The sequence below is a fragment of the Brienomyrus brachyistius genome, chromosome 16 (assembly GCF_023856365.1).
Source record: "Brienomyrus brachyistius isolate T26 chromosome 16, BBRACH_0.4, whole genome shotgun sequence".
NCBI classification, from domain to species: Eukaryota; Metazoa; Chordata; class Actinopteri; order Osteoglossiformes; family Mormyridae; genus Brienomyrus; species Brienomyrus brachyistius.
The window spans coordinates 18317711-18343254 of NC_064548.1; the positions used below are offsets into that span (position 1 = coordinate 18317711).

General features: G+C 41.0%; 2 protein-coding genes across 5 annotated transcripts; one reads left to right on the forward strand and one right to left on the reverse strand.

Moving 5' to 3' along the window:
- Window positions 1-35: 35 nt before the first annotated feature.
- On the reverse strand, window positions 36-10022 carry LOC125709532 (sodium/potassium-transporting ATPase subunit beta-233-like). Its single transcript, XM_048978095.1, has 6 exons — window positions 9745-10022; window positions 7045-7173; window positions 4281-4436; window positions 827-1011; window positions 609-692; window positions 36-496 (listed from the first exon to the last, which is right to left on the reverse strand). Exons 1-6 carry the CDS (start codon window positions 9839-9841, stop codon window positions 236-238), a joined length of 912 nt encoding a protein of 303 aa, XP_048834052.1. The 5' UTR covers window positions 9842-10022; the 3' UTR covers window positions 36-235.
- LOC125709533 (dermatopontin-like) lies at window positions 7904-23952 on the forward strand. Of its 4 annotated transcripts, XM_048978096.1 has the most exons (6): window positions 7904-8228; window positions 17022-17114; window positions 18385-18557; window positions 22320-22445; window positions 22576-22683; window positions 23045-23952. In XM_048978096.1, exons 1-6 carry the CDS (start codon window positions 8151-8153, stop codon window positions 23109-23111), a joined length of 645 nt encoding a protein of 214 aa, XP_048834053.1. In that variant the 5' UTR covers window positions 7904-8150; the 3' UTR covers window positions 23112-23952. The 4 variants fall into 4 exon arrangements, with proteins under 4 accessions (XP_048834053.1, XP_048834057.1, XP_048834054.1 ...); XM_048978100.1 differs by lacking the exon at window positions 17022-17114; XM_048978097.1 differs by lacking the exon at window positions 7904-8228 and having other exon boundaries at window positions 14187-17114.
- The last annotated feature ends 1592 nt before the right edge of the window (window positions 23953-25544 follow it).

Genomic DNA, 25544 nt, shown 5'->3' on the forward strand with positions numbered 1-25544 from the left:
GTATTCTCATTTACAATACAATAAATAGTTTGCTATTTCTACTTTTTTTTTTTTTTTTTTTTTTTTCCTTTTTCAATTTACAAACTAGTCCTAGATGTATGCGGAAAAGCTAGTGTTAGGGTTAGGTGTGTGTCCCATCTGTTTTTGAGCTTGTTCAAGACTATGTGTTAAGGTTCTTCTGTTACTAAATTTGTTTTAAAATAGGGAAGAGAAATAACTAACTACGTAGCAGTGGTCATAAATTGTTGACCGTCATTTTCAGGTCGAAGCGTCCATGATAGCGATCTTTCTCGTAGTAGCGGATATTTTCCCCATAGACTCGACACTCAATGCGCAGCTCTGTGTTCTGGGTCAGGTTAGTAAACTGTATAGCCACCAAGGGCTGGAGGTACTGAGGATGCAGTAATTTACCATAGTAAGGATAATACTGCAGGGGGAATCCACCTCCAATGCCGTGATACTTAATCTCTCCGATTTTCCCAGCATCTTCCTCTCTCTGTAAAGACAGATTGTAATCGTACACGTCATCCTGCACGTCAACTAACCGTTAGTTTCAAGGCACAAATAACATTTTGGTAATTAGATCTTCATTTACATAAATTCCCTACCTTGTTTGTGCAGTAGATGGGGATCACGTTGGGTTGCACTTTCTCTCTGGCTTCCTCAGGGATGCTGTCATTGGAAGCTGGAGGCTGAAATTAGAGCAGTTAAGGAAGCATCGTCATATCCACAGCCAGACAGCAGCACGTTTCTGTTCTTTATACCGTGGAGACCAGCGGTGAGACAATACGAAAATTATCGGGATTGCCTCAGCCAACTGCCCTACCCGTGGTATGAAGTTCACGATCCTGTTAAGCTTGGCAATCACACAGGGCCTTCCGCTGTCGTATCCAAAGTTCTGGTCCTCCATGCCAGCGCAGCCGGCCAGCCAGGACCTCTTGAAGCGACAGGCTTTTCTGACACCCACATCACTTTCCAACTCTCCTCTGTCCTTGATAATATTGGGTTGTTCTGAGAAAATAAGTATCCTAATAAATCAGTCTGGTATTTAATGAACTTTCAGCATCATTTTTCATTCACTAGCTAAATCTGAATTATAGCATTAGTTCACTTAAAATACAAATATAACAGCCTTCAGCAGATGAGAAGACGGAAGGAGAGAACTACATTTGCAACTGCCAATCAAATCTCATTATACGAGGCTTGTTTTCTGGATAAGGCAGCAAATTTCTTGACCCCAACATTTTTCTCACATTAGTGAGCCAGAGTTCCTGATATATTAGACCAGCAAATATTCAAGAGCCGACCACAAAAACAAGGGTGTAGTTTATGATATATCTGTACTCCTTCTGGATACGTAACTGCACATCGTGATGGCGAAATATTTGTACATTCTGTACATCTAGCAACCTTGCTGAAAGGTGTGTAGGCAATTTAGAGATGCCAGTTAACCTAGTCATACGTCTGGAGTGCGGGACAAGAGACAAATGACATAGGAAGGACATGCAATCTCGACACACAAAGAGCAGTGACGGGATTCGAACCCCTAACCCTGACTGTATCCATTACTTCCAAAAATTGATCAAGTTGTGTCAGATTAATTGAGGAATAGTAAAGGACAGTGGGTACCAAATGCCCCCCAATGACATGATAATCTGTTATTTTGACCTTGTGGGGACCATTTTTCCTGTCCCCACAAGGGGAAACAAAATTTGATAAAAATCAGTGGCTGCAATCAAAAAACTAAAAATGTTGAAAGTCTTGTATTTTGTTTGGTTACTTATGGTTAAGGTTGTCATTTTGGGATTAGGGTATTGCCCATGGAAATAAATGGAGGTTCCCCACAAAGATATGAATAGGAATGTGCGAGTGGCGAGTGTGCGTGTGTTTGTTTTACAGATTTTCAGCAACTGGCTTCCATAAGAGCTCTAACAGTCTGGGTCCTGACTTTTTCCACTGCTGTAAAACGGACTGCTATAACCTTTGAGGGATGCTCAGTGCGTTTGAAATGGTTTTGTGCCGTTCCCTAGATTTGCGCTTCTGTAGTCCGATGACTTGTTCTGAATGCTCTTTTTGTACTCAGAGTCCCGTACCGTACTGGGTGACCTCACACAGGGGTCTTTCTTCTCACCGATGATTTTAAAGCACTTTAACTACTAAATTTCCACACAAGTGTTCATTTTTTTTTTTTATGAAGTTATATGCATTAATTTGTGCAGCTGGTGCCCTAGTAGATAAGGACATGATTATCGATTCTAAACCCAGTATAAGAATTGCTCGTACTCTTAAACAAGGCACTTAACCTATTCCATTCCAATACAGTATGCAATTCTTTAGATAAATATTTTACCTCACTTTAGACCAGGGCTCACAATATCTGATCCTGGAGCGCCAGTTTGCAAATATCCCTGCTCAGACACACCTGCTGAACGTGGTAATTAGCAGGTTAAGATGTGAGATTCTGGCCCTCTTGTACCGGAACTGGGGAACCCCGCTTTAGACAAATCAAATAACGCTAAACTAAATATTCCTTTCTGAGAATCTATCTCATAATAAAGCACGGAATCTGCCATGGCATGTCATTCTAATTCTGCCTGCCATCATCTATATTTAATTTCCATCCATTTTCCAAGTACTAACCCAGCGGAGAGTCTTAAGAGAGACCCGAAGCCTGTCTGAAACAGCAGGGGCAGGGGCAGGGTCAGGGGCAGGGGCAGCCCCATGTCAGGACGCCAATTAAGGGCACATGCATGCTCACAGTCAAACGCAAGCATACGCTATGGTGTGACGTTGCTTTGCACCGGAGGAGGAAATCCACATGACACTGAAAGAACGTGCTATCAGCACACACTAAGAACAGCGGCAAGATTTGAATCACCACCCTCCGTTGTTATCCAATGGAGCCCCCCTTTATTAATTATATAATGACGGGGCATGCAGATCAGCGGAGTAGGGATCCATGCCAGTGTCAGGTGGGTTCCATCCATCTATCCATTTCCTGTACCCGCTTGTCCTGTGCAGGGTTTGGGGATTCGGAGCCTATGCCAGGAGCTATAGGCACAAGGCAGGGGGCAACCCAGGATCATTTGCTGACCCACCACACATGCGCACATACGGACGGTCAGGTACCGGGGAACCCAGAGCAAATCCTATAGCATGCAAACTCAACACACATGGAGCTACGGTGGAGACTTGAACCCTGGTCCCAGAGGTGTGAAGCAACAGTGCTGTCCAGAGGGTTATGGGTTTGAATCCTGTAGCCAGCAGAACCTAGGGCCCTTGAGCAAGGCCATTCACCCCAACTGCTGGTGGCTGGCAGACCACTAAAACCTGTATACACATGTGTGACTGTCTCTCACAAGATATGCAAAGATATGCAAAAGCTACTCGATATCCCCATGGCAATAGATGATGTTTCTCTACTTCAGGCACACCAATCTGATATTTGGATCTGTATTGGCACCGATCGAGACCTATTAGACGAACAGGGTATCGGCCATGTGACTGATCCACATACAATAATTACTTATTTAGTTTTCAGCGGTCTGTAAAAAAAATAGCTCCTATTTTCATGTTAAATCGATTTGTACAATCAATCACGTGACAGTTCTTTCCTATTTTAGATGTTTTTGCGGCATTCAGGCTGACCGCTAAGAACATCACATAAGAGGGTGATGATCTAGATGTATTTTATGCTTTTATTGAGTAGCGCAGCTATATGCAATCTTTGTGGAAGGAGCATTTAGTGGAAAAACCCCACTAGCTGTGCAAGACAATGCAGGTCGTATGAAAAAAGCCATGGATGATTTGGGAGTCGCTAGCTTGGGCTGTTTTGCGTCCTCGCTGCAGCTTGTGATACAGGAGGGGCTGCTGCCGCAGCCGAGTGTAAATGACGCCGTTGCCGGTGTGAGGAAAAACGGGCAGTTTAAGCATTCGCCACTTGCTTATTCTCTCGGAAGACGTTCAGATTAAATTGTAATATGCATCAAAAACGCTTAAAACAAGATGCACATAAGAGGTGAAACAGTACGTTATGAATGTTTCTGGTGCCTTAAGTAAAGATTTTTGGGGTATATCTCTTTCATTTGCATGTACTAGTTTAAAAATATTAATTATATATATATATATATATATATATATATATATATATATATATATAAAACAGAGCTCATATAAGAATCTGTATCGGCAGTTGTGTATCGCGATCGAATCAGAACCGAAAAAATGTGTATCGCCCATCCCTGATATCTGCTTTGTGACATTAAGTATCATGCACTTACCTCCACAGTCCTCGTATTTCAGCTGGTCCACCTGCTTTTCATCATCATACATATCCAGGAAGCTGCGGATGGCTTTTGTGTATGGAAAGTAAGTTTCTGGATTGTTCATGTTGAAACTGATTTCTGATTTCTCAGTAGGTGGGTGATGCGTCAGTCCTAATAGAGTGAGAAAGACAACCATTAATTACTAGAAACAAAAGGTCAAATATTATTCTTATTCTGTTGATTTGGCTTTTGTACATTTCAATACAGCATCCATGGAAAAAATGGACTCTACGCAGAAGATGAATACTGTCACCTACAGCTGAAATGTACTGCAATATCAAGTTGTTTTATGAACATTTTGTTTTATTCCCTCAGAATTAACAATTGCGCTTAGAAACGCTAACCCAAGCTAAAAGTGCTGCATGCATCATGCAATTTTGACACCTAAAATAGTCCTGTAAAATCATGTGATAATAGTTTTCCACTAAAATGTCACACATTTTCAGGAACAAAAGTAGCTGAGGGACTGCAAAAGGCAGCGGAGGCTGATTTTTCTCTTCATAAACTCCAGTCTCTTTAGTGAGGCAGGCCTCACTGTGAAAGGTAGGTAAAACGAGGCAGGCCTCAAGCGTGCGCCTCACAGCATCACATGAGTCGAAGGGGGCAGCAGGCTTCAAGCACGGGCTTCATACAGCAGCACGTGTGTTAGTATATATTTGTACACCGATGCAAATTCACTGGAGCATATGAGACACCACAACCATATTGTCTTGGAAAGCAAGTCTCACATTTTCAAAATGCTTTGCAAAAAAGGAAATGGTAGGCAAATTGGGTTAAACCCAGTCCTTATGCTGAAAGGTGAAAATGCAAATGAGGCTGAGGCTTCTGCACTGAAGAGCTGCTATAAATAAGGGCCTTGAGCTTGAAAATGAGAAGAGAAAGGACATCTGCTTTAGCAACTACGAGTCCTAGGGTGCAGAAAAAATATGGGAACTTTCTGCTGTATTCAGCCTACTGTCATTTTCTTTTCCACAACGATCTCAGGAAGTGTCCTGTGTTGTATGTGTATATGTATGTGATCGAAGTGTGGAAAAATTAGACATTTCTCAAAGAAGACTAAAGAGGCTGCGATACAATTTCAAAATCATATTGATCTGATTTTCGAAACGACCTTTTCTGAATAAGGTTTGTCTTTGGTAGGACCCATCTTGGCAACCATGGAGCGTAAGGTCGACGTAGACCTTAAAGCAACACAGTTAACACACACAGTCTGAACCTTCGAGAAAACACTGTAAAACTAGGAGGGTATTATACTGCGACCATTTCTGATTGATGCAGATAGGAAAGGAGAGGATAAGATTACCCTCCACATCCAGACTGGTCTTCAGGACCAAGATGAATTTAACCAGAAATGAAACCACCAAGCTCACAAAGATCCTTGCGATAATACAGTAGCTACACCCTTATGCTCTTTTACAGTTTGATAACACTTCACAATAAGACTGCCCTTATAAAGGGCTTATGAATGCTTTATAATCAGGTTATTAATTAGGATACAACATCTGATGTTCAATCATTAACAATTGTTAACAAGTAAATTTTTTTATACTAATGAATGAGCCTTTTTGTAAAGTGGTACATTTTTTTCTATAAAATATTAAAACCTGGTTTCTCCATCATACACCAGTCAGTCCTTTTAGACATTTAATTTGATTAAGGAACTAAACTTGCAACAGCAAGTTTCAAGTTTATAATGAACAAGGTGCAAAAACGCTGATTTGCCCAAGTGCATGCATATTGACCTGACGTGAACTGTGCTACACTTGCAGGAAATGGCCTCCACAATGAGTTTTTTTATGGACATCTATTCATGTCTCTGGTAACTCTTCCTATGAAGTCAGTGGACAGATTGGGAGAGCATGGGGGTCCATAAGATCTCTGGAAAGGGGTGTGTGGCTCCCGAAATCTTTCTAAGAGGTCGAAGGTCCAAGCCTTTAGAGTCCTAGTGCTCCCAGTTTTCCTGCATGGGTGTGAGACATGGATGCTATCCAGTGAGCTGAGATGAAGACTGGACTCCTTCGGTACTCTGTCTCTTTGGAGAGTCCTTCGGTACCACTGGTTTGACTTCATATTGAACGAGCAGTTGCTAGAGGAGTCCCGAATGAGGCACATTACCTGCATTATGAGGGGGGCATCTGTTACGGCACTATGGCCATGTGGCACAAATCCCTGACTCGCAGGATCCTCATTGCCGAGTACCTCAGCAGGTGGAACAGGCCAAGGGCACACACATAACACCTGGCTGTGACAGGCCATTGGCGGAGGGTTGGACTGAACCACGTGCCGGCCTGCGGGGTTGCCAACCGGGATCCCAAGATCATGCGGTGGGTGCGACAACGTGCTACAACGTGCTCCCTAACCTCACCTCACCTGACCATTCATCCATCCATTCAGCCATCAACTTGTCTGTAATGCAGCCCTTTAAGCACATCTGACAGTTAATTACATTTTCAGCCTTGTTGGAAAATCCAAGACTATACTTGTGTCTTGCGATTCCAGTGTTCTGTGGGATTTTACATGACCAAACACACATATATATATATATATATATATATATATATATATATATATATATATATATATATATATATATATATATATATATATATATATATATGTATATGTATATATATATATATATATATATATATATATATATATATATAAGAATTTATGTTGCAGACAAATTTGATATTAGATCAGGGGTCTGCAGCCTTACCTGGGGGTGCAACTCTGTCCTGGTATGTAGGTTTGTAGTCGCTGATGGTAAGCAGCAGCACCTGGATGGTTCCGATAAATATTCCAGCCAGGAATCCATAGAAGATCACATAAAACAAGAATATCTTTGCTGGAAAAAAATAGTGATGGGGCAGTTTGAGGACAGCTTGCAATAAAGGTTCAGGAGAAAATTCTTTTAATAACCTGAGATCATGCTGTTTGAAGTACACAAGCAGTAAACTGTCCTAAAAGAAACTAAGCGTCATGCTAATAGAGTGTCTGTGTTTTAAGTAGGTGTCCACTCCAAATTGCCAGTGTCCCTTAAATCCCTTGTCCGAAGAACGGGAGAATTTTAAGTATTTCACACTATTTCTCTACCTAACAAAACTGCAACAATGAATGATGGACAGTGCCCCCCCCCCCCCCCACCCCAAAAAAAAAAAAAAATTAAATCTAGCAACAAGGACTCCACTAACAAAGCCAGACGCCCCCAACCATTTGAGTCATAATTCTGGCAAGTGGAAAAATACATCCCCACTGCAGCAGTCAGGGCTGGCTCGCCATATATTTAGTGCACCTGCAGTCTGCACGCCATTCAACTGTCTGCTGCTTAATAACAGGACTGAATATAAACACGATCATTAAAGTGCGCGTGCATTCACAGATAGAGGTACACTGGCAGCATAATGTTATAATGCACTTTCTGGCTTCATTTACTCAGATGGGCTTATAGGACATCGCAGTAGGCTTGCTGTTCTTTTACAGTATTACGCATGCAAACCTCATACCGTGAGAAAAAAAAACGATTTTTTTTACATTTCAGGAACCCATTCAATTAAATATGAAGCTGAAATCGAAAATATGGTTCGTGGATTTTCTGGCTCCAAATACCTTTAAATTTTACTGATGCGTATTATTGGTTAAAGGAATGTGCATTGCTGCCTGAAGCTGGTCACGACAGTCACGCTCATAAACTGTCCAATCGGCATAAAAATAGCACAAAGTGCTTTCCTTCCATTCTGTCCAAATCTATACTTCGTAAATCCTGGATGAAAAGTAAGTGGAAATCCAGGTTAATGTACGTTTCTTATGTCCGGTATCTAATGCATGCTATCCCCGAAGTGTGCTGCATTCAGCAATGACAAAGGGTCACGGCTACGTTGGACATTTTCTCCAGCAGATACGGTAATAACTTACGCTTCGCTGCAGTCAGGCATAATATAATGCATCGCACGAGTCCAAATCGTAAGTAATATTTAGTTTTGGACTTTTACTGATGCAATAATCCTGTTCGATAATTACGACTTAAATTTAACGTAAATCAGCATATATCTAAGTATACTGCGGTGTAGTATATGATAATGGCAAATTCATACGGCAAATTTCCCCAAAGGATGTAAAACACTTTATCGTTATGTTTCATTGGGATCCGACTCGGCTTTAGGCAGGTGGCGTAACCAGACTGTTAACTCGGTGACTTGGTTAATTTCAGTATCAGATGGCCTTTCACGTGCAACATGCAAGCAAAGTGGAATAAAATATATTCCAAATTAGCCGATGAGCAAAAATCCGACGTTAATCCGCGTGATTATGGCCGTAAATCGCCAATTTCAGATGTCGCCAGTTACATCGTCGTTCATATCTTTCTAAAAGCGAACAGATGAAGGGTTACACCGACGTGAAGCGAACTTTAATTAAGTTGGTCTTCTAACTGAGACAATCGCGCCCTCCTATGCTTGGCGATGGGTAAAAATATATGCGGTTATAATGTTGCTAGGAGACAAGCTCTTTCTTAGTTTCTCTTTAAAGTTTCCCTTAGAATTAAGTGTAAATCAGTGACTGTAAGACATAATAAGACATCCCTTTCAGAATAACAGCGTACTACATCAACGTGTTCATTTGGATTCAGGATAGAGGAGAGCATATCACCTTGACTACCCTTCATCCACCGTCCCGTTTCATCCCTCAGTCGTTAAAATCACCAATTAATACATCGTGCATTTGAAAATATGCCTTTAAAAGCCAGGAAACCTTTCGAGGCATCTCCTATCCAGTGACACTGAAAATTATATATTGATATTGGAACACTATGAATGCTGTAGAATACTGTATAAGTCTGACATAGTTCTCACATATTTATGGTTTCTTAGTCATCAGCTACGACCGTCAAGGTGACATTTGAAACAGAAAAAGATTAACACAAATCAGGTTTATTAGATTTAAGTAATTGAATGTATATAATTTCTTTGTTGTAGAGTCTTTAGTCATTAGTGTTCAGTCTCGTGGTTTAAAATGTTAAAATTATTGTGTAATTAGCATAGTAGAATATTTAGACTTTGCTTAACTAATAACTAATAAAAAAGTATGACGGTAACAACAAAAAATTACAAGTATAGTCTTTTGTCATATGCACTTCATTATTCTAGCTATCAAACATGTCCAGTGCATTGTTGCTAATGAATTGTCCATGAGCTTATTGACCTTGTACCAATAAGACAAACGCTGCAAAGTCATGTGAATGACTTGATGCTTTTTCTGACCCTATGAAGAAATGACACCAGTGTTTAAGTACTACCTAGTTGCTATAGTAACATTTGTTATGTGAAACAGGCTATTCACGAAACACCCCTGCATCCATATCATCAAAAGAGTACACAAATGAGTCGAATATTATTTTATCATAATGTTTAAAAATACTTACCCCAACTGCCCCCGGTCCGACCTAAAAACTCTTTCCTTTCTGAATTCCATAGAAAATTCTTCCATCCACCATCAGCGTCTTTATTTGCGGCTGGCATTTCTTGGTACTTCTGACTCGCTCTCCTGTGGCTTTTCTTCTTATTTGTAATTGGTTTTTTTTGTTTAAGTGGTTTTAAGGCAGACTGCACACCGGAGACCCCGCCTCTCCCCCCCGATTTAAAAAAATGTACGAGATCTCACCCGGCTTTGCCTAGTTGCACCCCAGAAAATTTATTTCTCCTGATTATTTGGCTCCGCCCGCAAAATATTGCCGGCACGGAAGGGAGGGCCAGCCCTGGCTAATCACAACATGCGGGCTTCTGCGTAGCACTGGTACGTCTTACAAAATATGGGTGCTCCGCCCTGGTCTGTCCCCGAAGCTAGAAAACATACTTTAGTAAGGAATTTTATATTCACCAATTCTGTTACATATCATGCGCTCATATCTCACCAAGACATGTTGCAAAACTGGCTGCTCAGTGAGTGAATCAAGAGCGATTACCCAGAGATATGGGTTTGAATTTACCTAAAAATTTGCACGCAGGTAAGTTGAATAGAGCTGGTGTCGCCGGCATCTGTATGATGTGGATTATAGTTACATGTACTAGGTGGCGCTGTAACCCGCTTAAGTCCTAGAACTGCATAGTGCGGATTTTTAAAAAATTTTTTACTTCAAATTAGGGTGACTTCAAAGAAAAAAAAATGTTTGATAGTAATAAAAGATCGTATGACCACAGTGGAAAGGATCACATTTCAATTATGTCATGTCTGTTTTTTCATATTTTGCTCAGTGTCAAAATAAAATAAATATATATAGTATTGCTGCTGTCCACAGTTATTTTTTACCCGGCATTTGCAGATTTTAGCACTGTGATAGCTAGGCTACGCGGATAATGCAGGTGTTACCATAGCGACCCCTGTTTAACGTGTTAGAGCTCTTTTCTTGGCGGATTGTCGTAGTGAGATTAAAAATACACTTTTTGTATTAGCCAGCAGTGACGCAAGTGTGTTCTATTTATGATTTCTGGTAAAACAAACCACATGCATCCGTAAAGAAATATATTAGTTTGCCCAGAAATATTCCCACCGAAACGTTCCGCCGTTTTCCAGAGTAAAGTTCTCCTGAGGCACCCAGAAATAACCCTCACTTTTCTATGTAATATTCAGTCCATTACTTAGATTATTACTTATCTTAGGGGTTAAGGGTTAAGGTCTGTCTGTCTGTCTGTGTATTCGTCTGTCTGTGTGTCTGTCCGTCTGTCTGTATGTGTCTGTCCGTTTTTGTCCGTGTATGTCTGTCCATCTCTGTCCGTCTGTCTGTGTCCGTGTGTGTGTCTGCCAGTCTGTGCCCTTGTGTGTCTGTCCATCTGTGTCCGTCTGTCTGTGTCCGTGTGTGTGTGTCTGTCAGTCTGTGACCTTGTGTGTCTGTCCATCTCTGTCCGTCTGTCTGTGTCCGTGTGTGTGTGTCTGTCAGTCTGTGACCTTGTGTGTCTGTCCATCTCTGTCCAACTGTCTGTGTGTGTGTCTGTCAGTCTGTGTCCTTGTGTGTCTGTCCATCTGTGTCCGTCTGTGTGGGTGTGTCTGTCAGTCTGTGTCCTTGTGTGTCTGTCCATCTGTGTCCGTCTGTCTGTGTCCGTGTGTGTGTGTGTCTGTCCATCTGTGTCCATGTGTGTGTGTGTGCGTCTGTGTATCTGTCAGTCTGTGTCCATGTGTGTCTGTCCATCTGTGTCCATCTGTCTGTATCCGTGTGTGTGTCTGTCAGTGTGTCTGTGTGTGTATATATATATATATATATATATATATATATATATATATATATATATATATACACACATACACACACACACACACACATATACGCGCTTACTTCATAAGCAGTTGGAAGATGGATGGATGGATGGATGGATGGATGGATGGGTGGATGGATGGATGGATGGATGGATGGATGTACAAATTCGAGCTCTTCCACTGGAGAATTTTGTGGTGCCAGTTCAGATCACATCCTTCTGTTTTTCCCGTGGCAGTATCTGCATTTATACGTGTGATTATACTCCTCTCCTTGCATAATGGCCAAGAATATTATCTATACCTACTTTATATGCTACTTTGGATGGACAGATATTGAAGTAATTATTTGAATATGTATTCACTTCACCTGGTGGTCTAATTGTTAGACTATTAAAAAATATTATTAGTTTATTAGAAACATTTCTTTGAAAGTTTCCAGGTTCTGGTCTCAAGATTACAATTAGGAATTTGTTCCAGGGTCACATGTTACGTTAGATTTTGTTCTGCAGTAGCTCATCATTGCTTTGGTGAAGCTATTATTAAGATAGAATCTAAATTCTCCTGGTGCTCCAGGTGTAGATTTGCTAAAAGAAAGGTAACCCAAAAACCTTCAGGCACTTTGTAGGAGGGGGGTCTCACCCCTGCTCTAGATTTGTTAAATAATGCTCGAAATTAATTGAAATTCAAAGGATTCTCGTGTTCAGTCTTTCATAATCATACAATTGGTTTCTTGAAAGATAATACTGCAGTGGGCATATTAACTACCATTTTATGATTTAGTTCAGCAAGTCTGATGTATATGTACATGTATCTGGAGCTTGGCAATACCTGGAAATCTATAGTGTTCTCAGAATAGAAATGACTTGCAAGATCCCACAAAAGGATAAACACTGTTCAAATATGGTTAGGGTTAGGGTTAGGGTTCATCCAAATGAAATGCACACTCCCAGGGATGATGGCCAAAATTATGCTGCATGAACCATTTGCTGTATTTCTTGAGCCCACTAGATGGTGCTCTTGGTTTGCTTTGGGGCATGCTTTATGCCCCTTTTTTGAACAGAAAGTACCATCTAGTAGGGTCAAAAAAGACAGCAAATGGTTCATGAAGCGTCACTTGGTTTTGTAGCGGTAATGTTAACCCATTACTTTGTTCTGTACAAGTAGTACAAGCATCATCACCAGCTTGTGCCGTGTGTACGATGGAGATCCCACTGAACAAATAAAATAGGTACTTCAATAAGTATGTTAAATGGCCACGCCATGGGGACAGAGATAAAAACTAGACAACTTGATATCGGGAGAATACCAAGATATGGACTAGACTCGGAACACTAGGAAAGACCAGAAATATGTGCAGGTCATCAAGGGCAAGCAGGGAATTTAAGGAAATGAACTGGTTTCATGCACTTGTAGTCCAGTCATATTTTACAGTCATGTTAACCTGCCTAAATAAGATGGTACACAATTCCAGGTTTAATAATCGGGTTTAATAATCAGTAAAAATTGAATAAGACAGGAATTAGCCATATTGCTGATGAAAACCAGAAGGTACATAACGTTAAATGAATAAAAGAATGGCTGAATATATAAATTTACTTTTCTTTGCCTCCACAGCTGTGCATTTATAATGGATAATACATGGCTTTGAGTGCATTAAGACATTTAGACATATAGAAATGTATAAATTACAGTTTAAGACAGTTTAAATAAAGAAATACAAATAACCACATAAGTGGAGGAAAAAGAATTTTCAAATTGGCATGTAAGTGGAATGTGAAATGAATAGGTGTAGTTTCCGAGTTATAGAACTCAGAGCATTCACGTAAAAACACATTTATTGGCTTTTCACATTTCCAGTTGATCCATCCAGTAATTCTGAGCAGGGGGCTCCAACCTCTGCCAGGATGAGAGATCCCTTCCCTATTATGACTATATTTAACATTGAAAAATATCTATCACTGAACCTACTTTCGCACATTTCAACTAACATATTCTGTTTAACTTTTGATGAGAGGCTTGATATTGCATGTCACCAACCAGGGCTGTAGATGGAACAGTGTTAAGCATAGAGCACTAAGCACATTTTGCTTAGTGGAAAAACCTCCAAGACAATTTGTTTAGATTTGAATGTGGGTGTGAAGGTTTTTTTGATATTAAATTTAAGTGGATTATATTACATGTTACAGTGATATGGCATAGCATTTCCCTGGGCCCTGGTGCAATGCAGAGAATGGCTGTGACATTAGCTCCATGATAAAACACTGTATGGGGGCATGGTGGTGCAGTGGTTAGCACTGTTGCCTCACACCTCTGGGACCCGGGTTCGAGTGTCCGCCTGGGTCACACGTGTGCGGAGTTTGCATGTTCTCTCCATGTCATTGTGGGGTTTCCTCCTGGTACTCCGGTTTCCCCCCACAGTCCAAAGACATGCTGCGGCTAATTGGAGTTGCTAAATTGCCCATAGAAGTGCATGTGTGAGTGAATGGTGTGTGAGTGTGCCCTGTGTATATACGTATATATATATATGTAAATAAATATATACATATATATATATATATATATATATATATATATATATACATAGCAAAATGCGGCCTTCCGACCACTCCTGTTTCTAGTTATTGTTACTGATTTTGTTGCTGAATAATAAAAACAATGTATAGAAGAATAAAGATTGTGTATGTAAACATAATGTAAATATGTTGTAATGTGTCACAACTACTGCCCTGAAAGTACATTTTAGTAAACAGTTCCACGAACAACAGGCGAGGTCTTAATGTTACCAAGTAAACAGGAAAACCGATAAGTACACTCAGGAAAGATTGTGCGAAACAAGATAGGAAACATTACACTGCTTCTTGCCTGCGGTTGCACAGCTCCTCTGCCCGTGTTAATCCTTCCTCACTTTCAAAATAGTGAATCAGTTGTAATCACAATGGAAGCCACACTCCTGTGTAAAATAGTTGCATTTTGTTACTTAAATCAGCCAGCTTTCTTTGAATATGACACGTCGTATTACAGTGATTCGCAGAAATCTATAAAAGGAATAATAATTAAAATTGCAAAGCTAGGTAAGTTTTTTTTTTTCTATGACAGAGAAAAAAGGTTTTGCCGAGACTTAAACTTTCTGCACTAGAATGTCTGCATGCCGAACTGAAAGTAAGAAAAGTTGGTAACAAGAAATGTGCATAACAAGAGATGTTGGTATCAGTATCGCACATCGCCCAGCCCTATAATATACTAAGCAAAATACCCCCGACTCGCATTGTGATGTTATTTGGCTCTGGTACCAGTTTTTATGGCAGTGAAAGTGAGGTGGAAAAGTGCCCTTAATTTAACAGAGACACTAATTATTTCAGTAAAAGGTCAGGTCAGGTCAGGTTGAGGAGCATGAACTAGTACAGTGCATTGCCTCATCCAACACACAATCAAACACCTCCTGGTTGGAAACCCCCGAGGTCGACTCGCAGTCCAGTCCCTCCCTCCAGAAATGGCCGTCTGTCTGCTGCAGCCAGGTGTTACTTGGGCGTCCCCCAGGCCTGGTCCAGCCGCTCGGGTCCTCAGCAATGAGGATCCTGAGAGCCGGATCACCCTCAGGGAATCGCGTCACATGGTCACCGTGTCATGACTGACGCTTCTTCACAATGCAGGTAATGTGCCTCATTCAGGAGTCCCTGAAAAACTGCTCGTCTGACATAAAGACATAAAGTCAAACCAGTGGTACCCAAGGATTCTCCGAAGAGACACAGTACCAAAGGGGTTCAGTCTTCGTCTCAAGTTACTGGGTAGCATCCATCTCGCAGCCATAGAACAAAACACGGCGGACCAGGACTCTAAAAATGTGGACCTTCATCCTCTTACAATGATATCGAGAGCACCACACAATGACCCCCCCCCCCCATGCTCTCCCAATCCATCTACTGACTTCATAGGAAGAGTCACCAGAAACATTAATGTCACTGCTGAGGTAAGTGAGCCTTTTCTCTGCAGATAGACACACTGCTGATGGCTGTGGCCAAGACGTCATTAAAGACTCGGATCTTGCTTTTTATCCAGGACTCTCGTAAGCCCAGACACTAATACTCTCAAGAATCCAGATCAAACCCTCCATTGACTCCGTGAAGATCACGGCATTTGTTGGCAAAGTTATGATCAGTGAATCTTTCTTCACCAACAGATGTCCCTTAGCTGCTTGACCCCACAACCATTCCCAACACCCAATCCATGCAAGCAAAGAACAGAATAGGAGCAAGAACACACCCCTGATGAACCGTAGAATCAACTGGGAAGGTTCTGCCTCCACTCTGCACAGTACTCTCCAACCTCCAGGCCAGCCATGATGTCCAGTAACTTCGTAAATCAATACAGGATTTATAAATATTTCCAGTTGATTATTTGGAAAATGACAACTTAATAATATTTTTTTTGCCTAAAATACAATTTCTTTATACAGGGGTTGAACAATTAAACTGAACCACCTGGTTTTAGACCACAATAATTATTACCATGGTGTAAGGCCTCCTTTTGTGACCAATACAGCATCAATTCATCTTTGGAATAATAGATATAAGTCCTGCACAGTGGCCAGAGGAATTTTGAGCCGTTCCTCTTGCAGAACAGTGACCATGCTGGTGGAGGAAATACGTTTTCTGAGTTGCTTCTCCAAAACACCCCAAAGTGGCTCAATAATATTCAGGCCATGAGAAATATTCAACTTTACTTTCATGTTCACCTGTCTTGCTATGTGTATTGGTACACTATAATCCTGATGAATGGCATTGCCTTCTGGGTACGATGTTTGAACCACAAGCTGAACCTGGCCCTCCAGACTGGTTTGGTAATCCTTGCAAGTGACACACCCATCTAGAATAGGTGGTACAATTAGGGGATGCCATGGTTTTGCAGCCCAAACCATCACTGATCCACCCCCCGTGCTCCACTCTGGGTACGCAGTCCAGGTCATAAGCACCTTTGGAGCTTCTCCAAACCATAACTCTACCGGATGTGGGAAAGACAGTGAAGATGGATTCATCAGAGAACGATGTCCACGCTGTCCACAGCCCCTGATTTGCACTGCTGCCATTGAAACCGACGTTTGGCATTGGCAAGAGCAGGGCCACCGTAAAGGGGGGGAACGCTAGGATGATTCCAAGTGCCCCTGAGTGAGAGGGGTCCTAAAATATTTGGCCCAGTGTGATAGTCTTTCATGGGGCCCAAAATCTCTAGCAGCACCCCTGGGCAGAGTGTGGCGTCTGATCCACCGTTTGGCTATAGCAGACCAACCATAAATATTCACCTCGTGAAGCTCCTGACAAACAGTTTTGGTGGAAACAGGTGAGCTGTGCTGTGCATTTAATTCGTAGTCAAGCAGCTGTGGTTTAATGTTTTTTGGATACAATCTGCGTTAGTTCCCAGATGTCCCTTTCACACAGCTTCCTCTTGCATCCACAGTTACTCCTGTTGGATGTGGACCCTCATCTTACCCTGGAGACCGTGGCTCTCGATCCACCACAAAGACTTGCCATCCTGGTCACAGATGCACCAGTGAGATAAGCACCAACAATTTGTCCTCTTTTGAACGCAGATATGTCTCCCATTATGTTGGGTGGATTTTGCAATATTTTATATACAGCTGTGTTATTGCTATACTAATTCAACCTTCACACTCTGCTCTTACTGATGGAATGTGCAGCCACTGAAGACTGGCCACCAGGTGAAACCTCAAATACCGTTTTGTCCAGTGTTTCAGTTACATTGTTTAAACCCTTGTACAGTAGCTGCTTTTTCCTGTATTTAAAAGCAACCCCGCAGTCCTGAAAATCGTCCGTGACTTTTCACATTGAGTCACTTGCAAGTTGTAACTGAAGTGACTCTAGCTCCCGCAATTAGAGATATGATGACTAATCATGTTACAGAATGCATACTGCAGTTCTCTGATGTATCATTCTTGATTGTGAGTCCTCACCATGGCAAGCAAGGTTATGGTCTGTTTAATTTAAATTATATTTTCAGTTGTGGAAAAGCAGTACATTGTATAATGTCTTTTGATCACTCAATATTAATGTAACTGGTTGATTTAAAATTGAATATTAATCTTACAAAATTGAAGACAAGAACTTACCGCTGATGTACTACAATTTTAAAATAGATGTTGCTCCTCTACAAAGCTCCTGGGATCATACATTTTAAAGTAAAATAATAAGGATGGGCTAAGGGTTCTTAGTTATTACTTTGCCTACATTTCCTTCACAGTGTCACAATCATTTTAAATATTGGTTATATTCACTTGCAGCCAAATCAATATAATCTGTATGATAATAGTTGTACTTCTTTTTCATCAATTGCCCTACTTTGTACTACAAAGCTCTTGCTGAAGGAAACGTTATTGATGAGAAAGATTAACACTGATTTAAGTGCAATGCAAGGTTCTCTAATCCAAAAGCCTTCAGGCTGGAGTTTCGCTTTTAAGGTATCCAGCATGACATTTGCTGCGATATAGGAAGGACTTTTGGACATTCCACCTTAACTATTAAACCCAAGTTGCAACCCAAACTGCCTGAAAATTACATGCTGTCTCTGGATGAAGATATAAAACATGTGCAAGCCGAAGCCTTTTGACCAGCATACAGCGTGACAGATCCAGCTTCGAGAGAAAAAGCAAAATACTAGGTTTCTCAGCCCGTGACCTTGCTGACACCAGTCGGTCAGATTTGAAAGAATGAGCCCCAGCATCTTGCTGCTGGCGTTGCACCTTCTGACTGTGGTGTCAGGGCAGCCTGTGTATGATGAGGACTGGGTCAACATGTTCCAACAGGGCTTCAACTTCCAGTGCCCCCACGGAGAGCTGCTGGTGGCCGTGAGGAGCTACTTCAGCGCAGCGGAAGGTTCTGACCGCCTGTGGACCTTTGAATGCCAGCCGCCCCCCCATTACTTGGGAGAGCCCACTGAGTGCTGGTGGGATGACATCAACCGTGCCGGCATGGAATGGTAGGCTTTGGTCTCCTTTGTGTTTATCTACATAAAGGGCGTCTGTTCTGACCTAAGTAGGCCTGAGTTAGCTTGGTCAAGCTATATCTGTAATAACCTTTTGTTGAAGAGGGACAAAAAATTAGACTTTCTATAGGCAATTGGCATTTCCTACCACTTTGGTACATTTTACATGGCAGCCGCATGCAGTGACCGTAGGTATGTTGGTAGAAACAACTAACATTGAGTAATACTTCCATAGTCCTGTATTTTTCTTATTAAATGTTTCACGGGGCTTTACTGCTGAATCAGACTCCATGCAAAAGTGAAGTATTGCTTCAAAGTTCTTCGAAAGCTTGTTTTTCTCCGAAGCAGTAATTTTGCAGCTCACAATGGAAATTAATTGCAAAATTTGTAATTAGTGTTGTATAATAAATGCATTGGTCATGATTTAAGCAAACCAAATCAAAGATTTAATTTCTGCTTTATTTTTATTCCCTGGGGTTTGCTCATGTTAATGCTGATTAAACGCCCCCGTTAGTCAAGCAAAATGAAACAGCTTTGATTATGGGCCAGAAGGGGAGCGAGAAAAGAGGAGAAAACAATGATTGATGTTGTATAATGAAGGTGAGTGAATGAGGAATGAAAGGCGAACCTGTCGTCTGGACAATGTGGCAGATTAACAAAAGACACAACTCACAACGTGCTGCGAAGTAAAAGCAGTCGGCCAGAAAAGCAAAAGCTGGCATTTTAATAGAAAAATAAAAGAATGTGTAGAAATACACTATATGGGAAATATATTGTAGAGTGATACCTGTCTTCCCAAAGCAAAAATGTACCTTTATATTTTAGATTATATGCATATATCTTGCATGCACTGATCCATTAGTTAAAATGCCGTGTGTCATTTTAGATCATTATTTTGTATTGTGCATTTGTAGAGATTAGAAAAATCTGAAATGGTTATTTAGAATAAATTTTAAAAAGTGTATTTATTCAACAATAATATTTATTATGAGAAAAAAAAAGCTTTGTGTATATTCATAATGAAATATCGCTGCAGTAAAACAAGCATTGTGGATGAATTCCTCTTTGGGTTATTGGGTTATCTATAAATATATGCAATATTACATGGGCTGATGTTACTATGTCATTGGCCATTGAAGATTCTCAGACACGGTTAATTATTTAACTCTGCCACCTTTTCCTTGCGGCTGTCTGTCAGCAGGCTCGCGTGTGTAATGCGTAGACGCTGCCAGCAAGCCAGACACATCGTGGCTCCCGGTGTGATTTACAGTGCTGGCAGTGTGTGCCGTCTGATCCACTGTTTCACTGTCTGCCCTTCTCTGCTGTTCTGGAGCAGCGTCTGCCTCTCACTGTGGTTGACTCACTGTCACCTGCTAGGCCGCTATCCAGTAGAGTATCGTGACCCGGGGCAGGTAACGTGGAGAATCATATGAATGATGCATTTGTGTGAAGGACCTGTACTAGATCTTGTCTTGGCATCAGATTCTGAGGGTGAGGTTACCGTTTTAACAGTCCTGAATCCTTACATGTCATCAATAATTGTCACATCAACAGAATGACTAAATGATACCCCTCGCCTCGTATATCCATCTATCTTCCACTTTATCATTGACGGGGTCAAGGAGGGGCTTAGAGGCAATGCCAGGCAGCTGAGGGCAAAGGGCACCTACACCCTATGGGCAATGGAGAGACCCTGGGTAGTTCAACAGGCCAACTTTGGATTTTGCAGTAGGAAACTTACACAGCAAAGGGAGAACATGCAGACTCCACATTCAGAGAGTGGAGGCAACATTCAAACCCCCAATTTTGGCGCCGTGACTTACGTGTGCTACCCACTGCACCACTATTCATATGCATTCATACACAGTACCGTGCAAAACACAGTTTGACATTAGAACGTATGGAAATTAAGAGTAAACCAAAGATAACAAACTAACAATATATTTTTTTCTTTTTTCCAAAAAGTTACTAGTCGGATGGGTAGATGAACACGGCTTCAGTTCCCTAACCTCTCCTCAGGGGCACCTCAGCCGTTCCACGTATTTGTCGAATTTCACAACCAACTAAATGGGCTGACTTTAGGCGAGGTTTTGAAATGGCTGAGCTCACACCCTTTGACAGAGATAATGTCACAGTTTTACACCAACAAGAATCTCATTCAAATATCATTTTCTTTGAATGAACACACTTGCATAGTACTGTATATGATGCATATATAATATCAATATATTGATTAATTTGTACCACTGCGTGTAACTATTTTTATTTGGAGAAATAATTGTCACTAATGAAAATGCTTAAGAATAAATCAAATTGTTTGGCATTTCAGAGAATTGGGCCCAGTTTCTCGAAACCCTTGTAACGCTACGTCATTCATAAGTTCGTAAGGAAGAAACTTTGGTAACACAGGGAAGTGCATGTTCAAATCTGGAGTTATTGGTGGTAACTGGCCAACAGTGGAACATCACTGTTGTCATGCTGACCTTTATTTTAGACATAGATGTACAAACTGGAAGAGAAATATTTGACTGGTGTGTCACTGAGAATGTTTATCAACAAGATCCATTTTACATAACTGCTTAACAAGTACTGGGACACAGAGCCTGAAACCAGCCCGAAAAAGCCATGGACTTGAAGAGGGGACACCCTGGATGGGATGCCTGTCTATCACACCCATTTACCAAGACACCCATCCACCTTAAACGCATATCTTTGCACTAAGGGATAGAATCTGGAGGAAACTCACAGATGGCGAGAATATGCAAATCCGCACTAACGACGCCGGACAAGAATCAAGCTAACAGTTCCTGAGGTGTGAAACCACTGTAGGATTCGCTAAGACACGCTGCCTAATGCCATATCCTTCATAGATATACCCACTTATACAGTACAGGACCACAGGGAGGGTAGCGCAGATCCCAGGAAGCAGAGAATGTGAAGCAGGATACAGATTTTATCAGGGGGCCTAAACCACCTTCACTGATCTCACATCAGATCATAGGCTACCATTGATCATCTGCTAGCCTTGTTATCTGGAGAGACTATTCATTCACTACGGTTATCCTTAATCCAGTAGAAGAACAGAGGTGCCACAGCAGGTTAGGACGCTGTTATCGGAAGGTTGAGGGTTCAGGTCTCTGGGTTGGCAGAGTGAGCCCCTAAGCTAGGTTCTTAACCCTTGGTTTCTCCAGAGACAATCTAACCATGCTTTCTCAAATGTATGTCACTTTCCATAAAAGTGTCTGCTAAATTAATTAAATGTAAATTTAGAAGCAGTATTAGTCTGTTTTACCATCACATACTTCAGCCAGTGTCTACCTACACTCCTTAACCGCTTATACAGTACAGGGTCACTGCAGGGGTCTCCCTTCGGTAATTCGCCAAACATTCCTCTAATAATTCCAAATTTATAAATGAAACGATGTGCAATGTTTCATCTGTGCGCTAAGTACTGTGCACTCACATTTTCATTTAGTTTGTTCAGATGTTGTGTGAAACTTTCGAACTGTGACTTTACTTTCAATTATACAGTTATCGCTAACAGTCACTGGACGAAAAATCACACCGCACAGTTTCCGTTAACCGTGCTACCAGATTGGGCATGTTTACGCGTTGGCCTCAGTTTGGTTGGATTGTGCTTGAGTGAAATGAACTGCAGTTGCCTATGTGATGAGAGGATGCAGTGTCCCAGTGAGGTATGGCTGTACACTGCAAATACTTCAGAGGGAACACTGCATAATTTTGTCTTTGTTGCAGGTTCTCCGTGTGCTCCAAAAATGCCATGGTTGCTGGGGTTCAAAGTCAGTACTTCAGTTCAGTTTTGGACCGCGAGTGGCAGTTCTACTGTTGCAGATATGGCCGCCGATGTCCCTATTCCTGCTGGTACATCCCGTCTAACTCCTACTCTGGGAGTGGGCTTTGGTGTCCTGATAGACAATCCTGTAATCTTACTCATGGTGCAGAAATACTCAGCCGCTATGTGTTTGAGAACCGACCCTTGTTTCTGGCACAGGAGGACTACTGACGTTCCTGAATACTACAGGGAGGAGGGAGACATGACGGTGCCAGGCTATGGATATTTTATCAGGGGGGCGCAAACCACCTTCAGTGGTGTTCTCAGGTCAGCCCATAGGCTAACATTGATCTTGGTATTAGCTTTGATTATTTATTTGCTTGGCAGCTGATCTGGACAGGCTACACATTTAGTTCAGTTACCCGTAATCCCTTTGGAAGCTGTAAACATCAGTTTTAAAAGCACAGTGAGAAAGATTTTTCTTCAAGAATAAATGTAAAAAAAAAACTAAACTCCCGCTGAGCTTTGCCTACGTTCACATGGTCGATGTCAAAGGCCAACGGAGCCATTCACTGTTTGATACGTTTCATTACACACGCTTTTTTTCGGTGGAAAATATCCCAACGCAGGCAGGGTTCGTCTCGCCAGAGGTGTTTTTGTAACTGTCTCCTTGTTTTCTGTCTTGCAGAGATCGGCAGTGGAAGTACATCGTATGCAGGATTACAGATTTTGATTGTGAATTTGAGAACTTCTAATGTGGCTCAACAGTGGGAAGAAGCTTTTCTGTATGTTTGCCAGCCGGTAAACTACAGAAGAATGCAAATATACTGATTTTTAAAATATCTTACCGCTAAATGTTTATCATGTATAGAAATTTACATCAGCTGCAAAATATGCATAAAATACACGTACATTTTTTGCATAAAAATGGAATATCGGGAACATTACAGTGATCCATATATATACAGTATAATATGATGGTGTCTTATAACAAATATTGACATATTAATAACAGTTTATTGCAGAAAAATGTACTTATTCCACTAAAGTTATTCATCCATCTAAAAAATTTGTACTTTAATGTGTAATTCAGCTGTGAGTATGACACTGACATGTTTAATATCTTATAAAAAATCTGTTTCTGAAAAACTTGTAAATTTACAAAAACCTGTAAATTCTATTAAAAAAGGGTACTCTGACTCCTTAAATACATTTCAGATTTTTTATCTTTTCTATTGCCATAGCTATTCTCTATGCACAAACTTGCACCAAGAATTTTACTTGGTATGAGAGGTGCAGCCGTAAGGACAGACAGACATGGCTATGCTGGCAAAATACAATAAAAATAGCTAATCCGAAGTCTTAAAATATACACAGTACTTACACAAAGTCTTGGGACACTTGGTTAATAATTTTAAAATGTTACAAATGTAATGGTTTCATAAAAAGTGCTTGGACAAGCAATGTTTAACATATCTGCATATGTCTTCTTTTTATTAACTGTCATACTTTTTCTGACTGACTCCTTCGCTTCTTTTCTTGCTGCTATTGATTGCAATTGTGGTCACTGGCTCCCAAAGCGACACTAAACACGAATGTTTGGTGCTTTATATTGTTGTAATAGTGTTACTAATTAAAAAGCATCCAATGACACTGCATGTCAATGATCTTCTTAACTTGGAACTGCTGTTTTAGGACTATAATTCGGGTTTCAATTTGCTACTACTTGGAATTAGTCTTTTACTTAAAACTATTGATTGTTTAATTGATACAGTAATGATTTAACAGCATTTTTACTTAAGAAAGCATTCCAAGACTGTCTTTGAGCACTGTGTGTGTGTGTGTGTGTGTGTGTGTGTGTGTGTGTGTGTGTGTGTGTGTGTGTGTGTGTGTGTGAAATGAGGCCTTTATACTGTTGATACCTGTGAAAATATATTAAAATTAAGTTTTCCTACTGATTATTATTTTTACAGAAACCACGCAGAAACAAAATTCCGAGATTGTTTCAGCAATTTACATAAAATGTTTCATCAATAATCACAAACACATTTTCCAAAGGACGTGAGCTTACTGACAGAGGTCTAGCTGTATTTTTCAGGTAAACCGAAACCTGGGAGAAGCCGGACACTGACCAGTCACATAAGAGAGTTACTTTACCCACAAGACACACCAAGGGCTGCAAAGCAGCTCAGTTGGGTTTACCTTTAATACCCCGTTAATGTACAGTATATCGGTGTATTTATTCAGATACACACACTTTCCCCAGTAAACACTTCAAGATGTTTAACCTAAATTGCCGAGTCAATCATCTCGGTGCTTGCAGTGTGTCACTAAATCATAGATCACAGACTGCTTTGGCTTCGGAAAGTACCAATCTGTCTGAGCCAGAAAACGTTTTCTTAGACTTGGTGAAATAAGTGTGAGGAACCATCGGAGCCCTGCACCAAAATGATTGTTTGTTTATACCTGACGTGGTGCATGTTGTAGTTTTGCTAGAATGTACACTTTATCATACTGACAGTGTGGTGTCTTCTCAGTTATGTGCTGAACCCCACAGTAAGCCCATTCTAACCCAATATTGTCTAAAAATAGTGTACTTTTATATTATAAATTATAATACTCTCAAAACAAGGTTGTTATGGAACTTTCTCAAAAACAACGTGCATCTTTGATTCAATTTTTCTTACAAACAATTTTGAATTGCCAGACCAACAAACGTGTCTATTTTCCAGCTCATTGCCAATGATTTAAAGCACTTTGTCTAAACCATCTGCAGTAAGTGTCTGGAAGTGTGTGTGTGTGTGTGTGTGTGTGTGTGTGTCCATGGGTGTCTGTCAGCAGCGTAAAGCAACAAAGCAACATAATGCAGAATGAACCAAACCCAACACTTCATACAACCTGCATGAAGTAAAACAAATGGAATCGTTATGCAAGGTCGCGGTCAGCCAGAGGAAGGATCCTGGCCTGTCCCACGGGCTGGACCCCTCCCTCATAATGAGAGGCAAGATTTACAGATTACCCTACTCAAAAAGACAGATTTTCCACCTCGTAATATTCATCAGCCCACGAAGGCTTGGCTCATTCAAGGCTTCGTTTTAGTGAAGCACAAATGAGTGAAGCACAAATAAACATAATAATAAACATAATTAAAACAACCTGCCGTGTACAGGTTTCCAGTCCATGGCTGC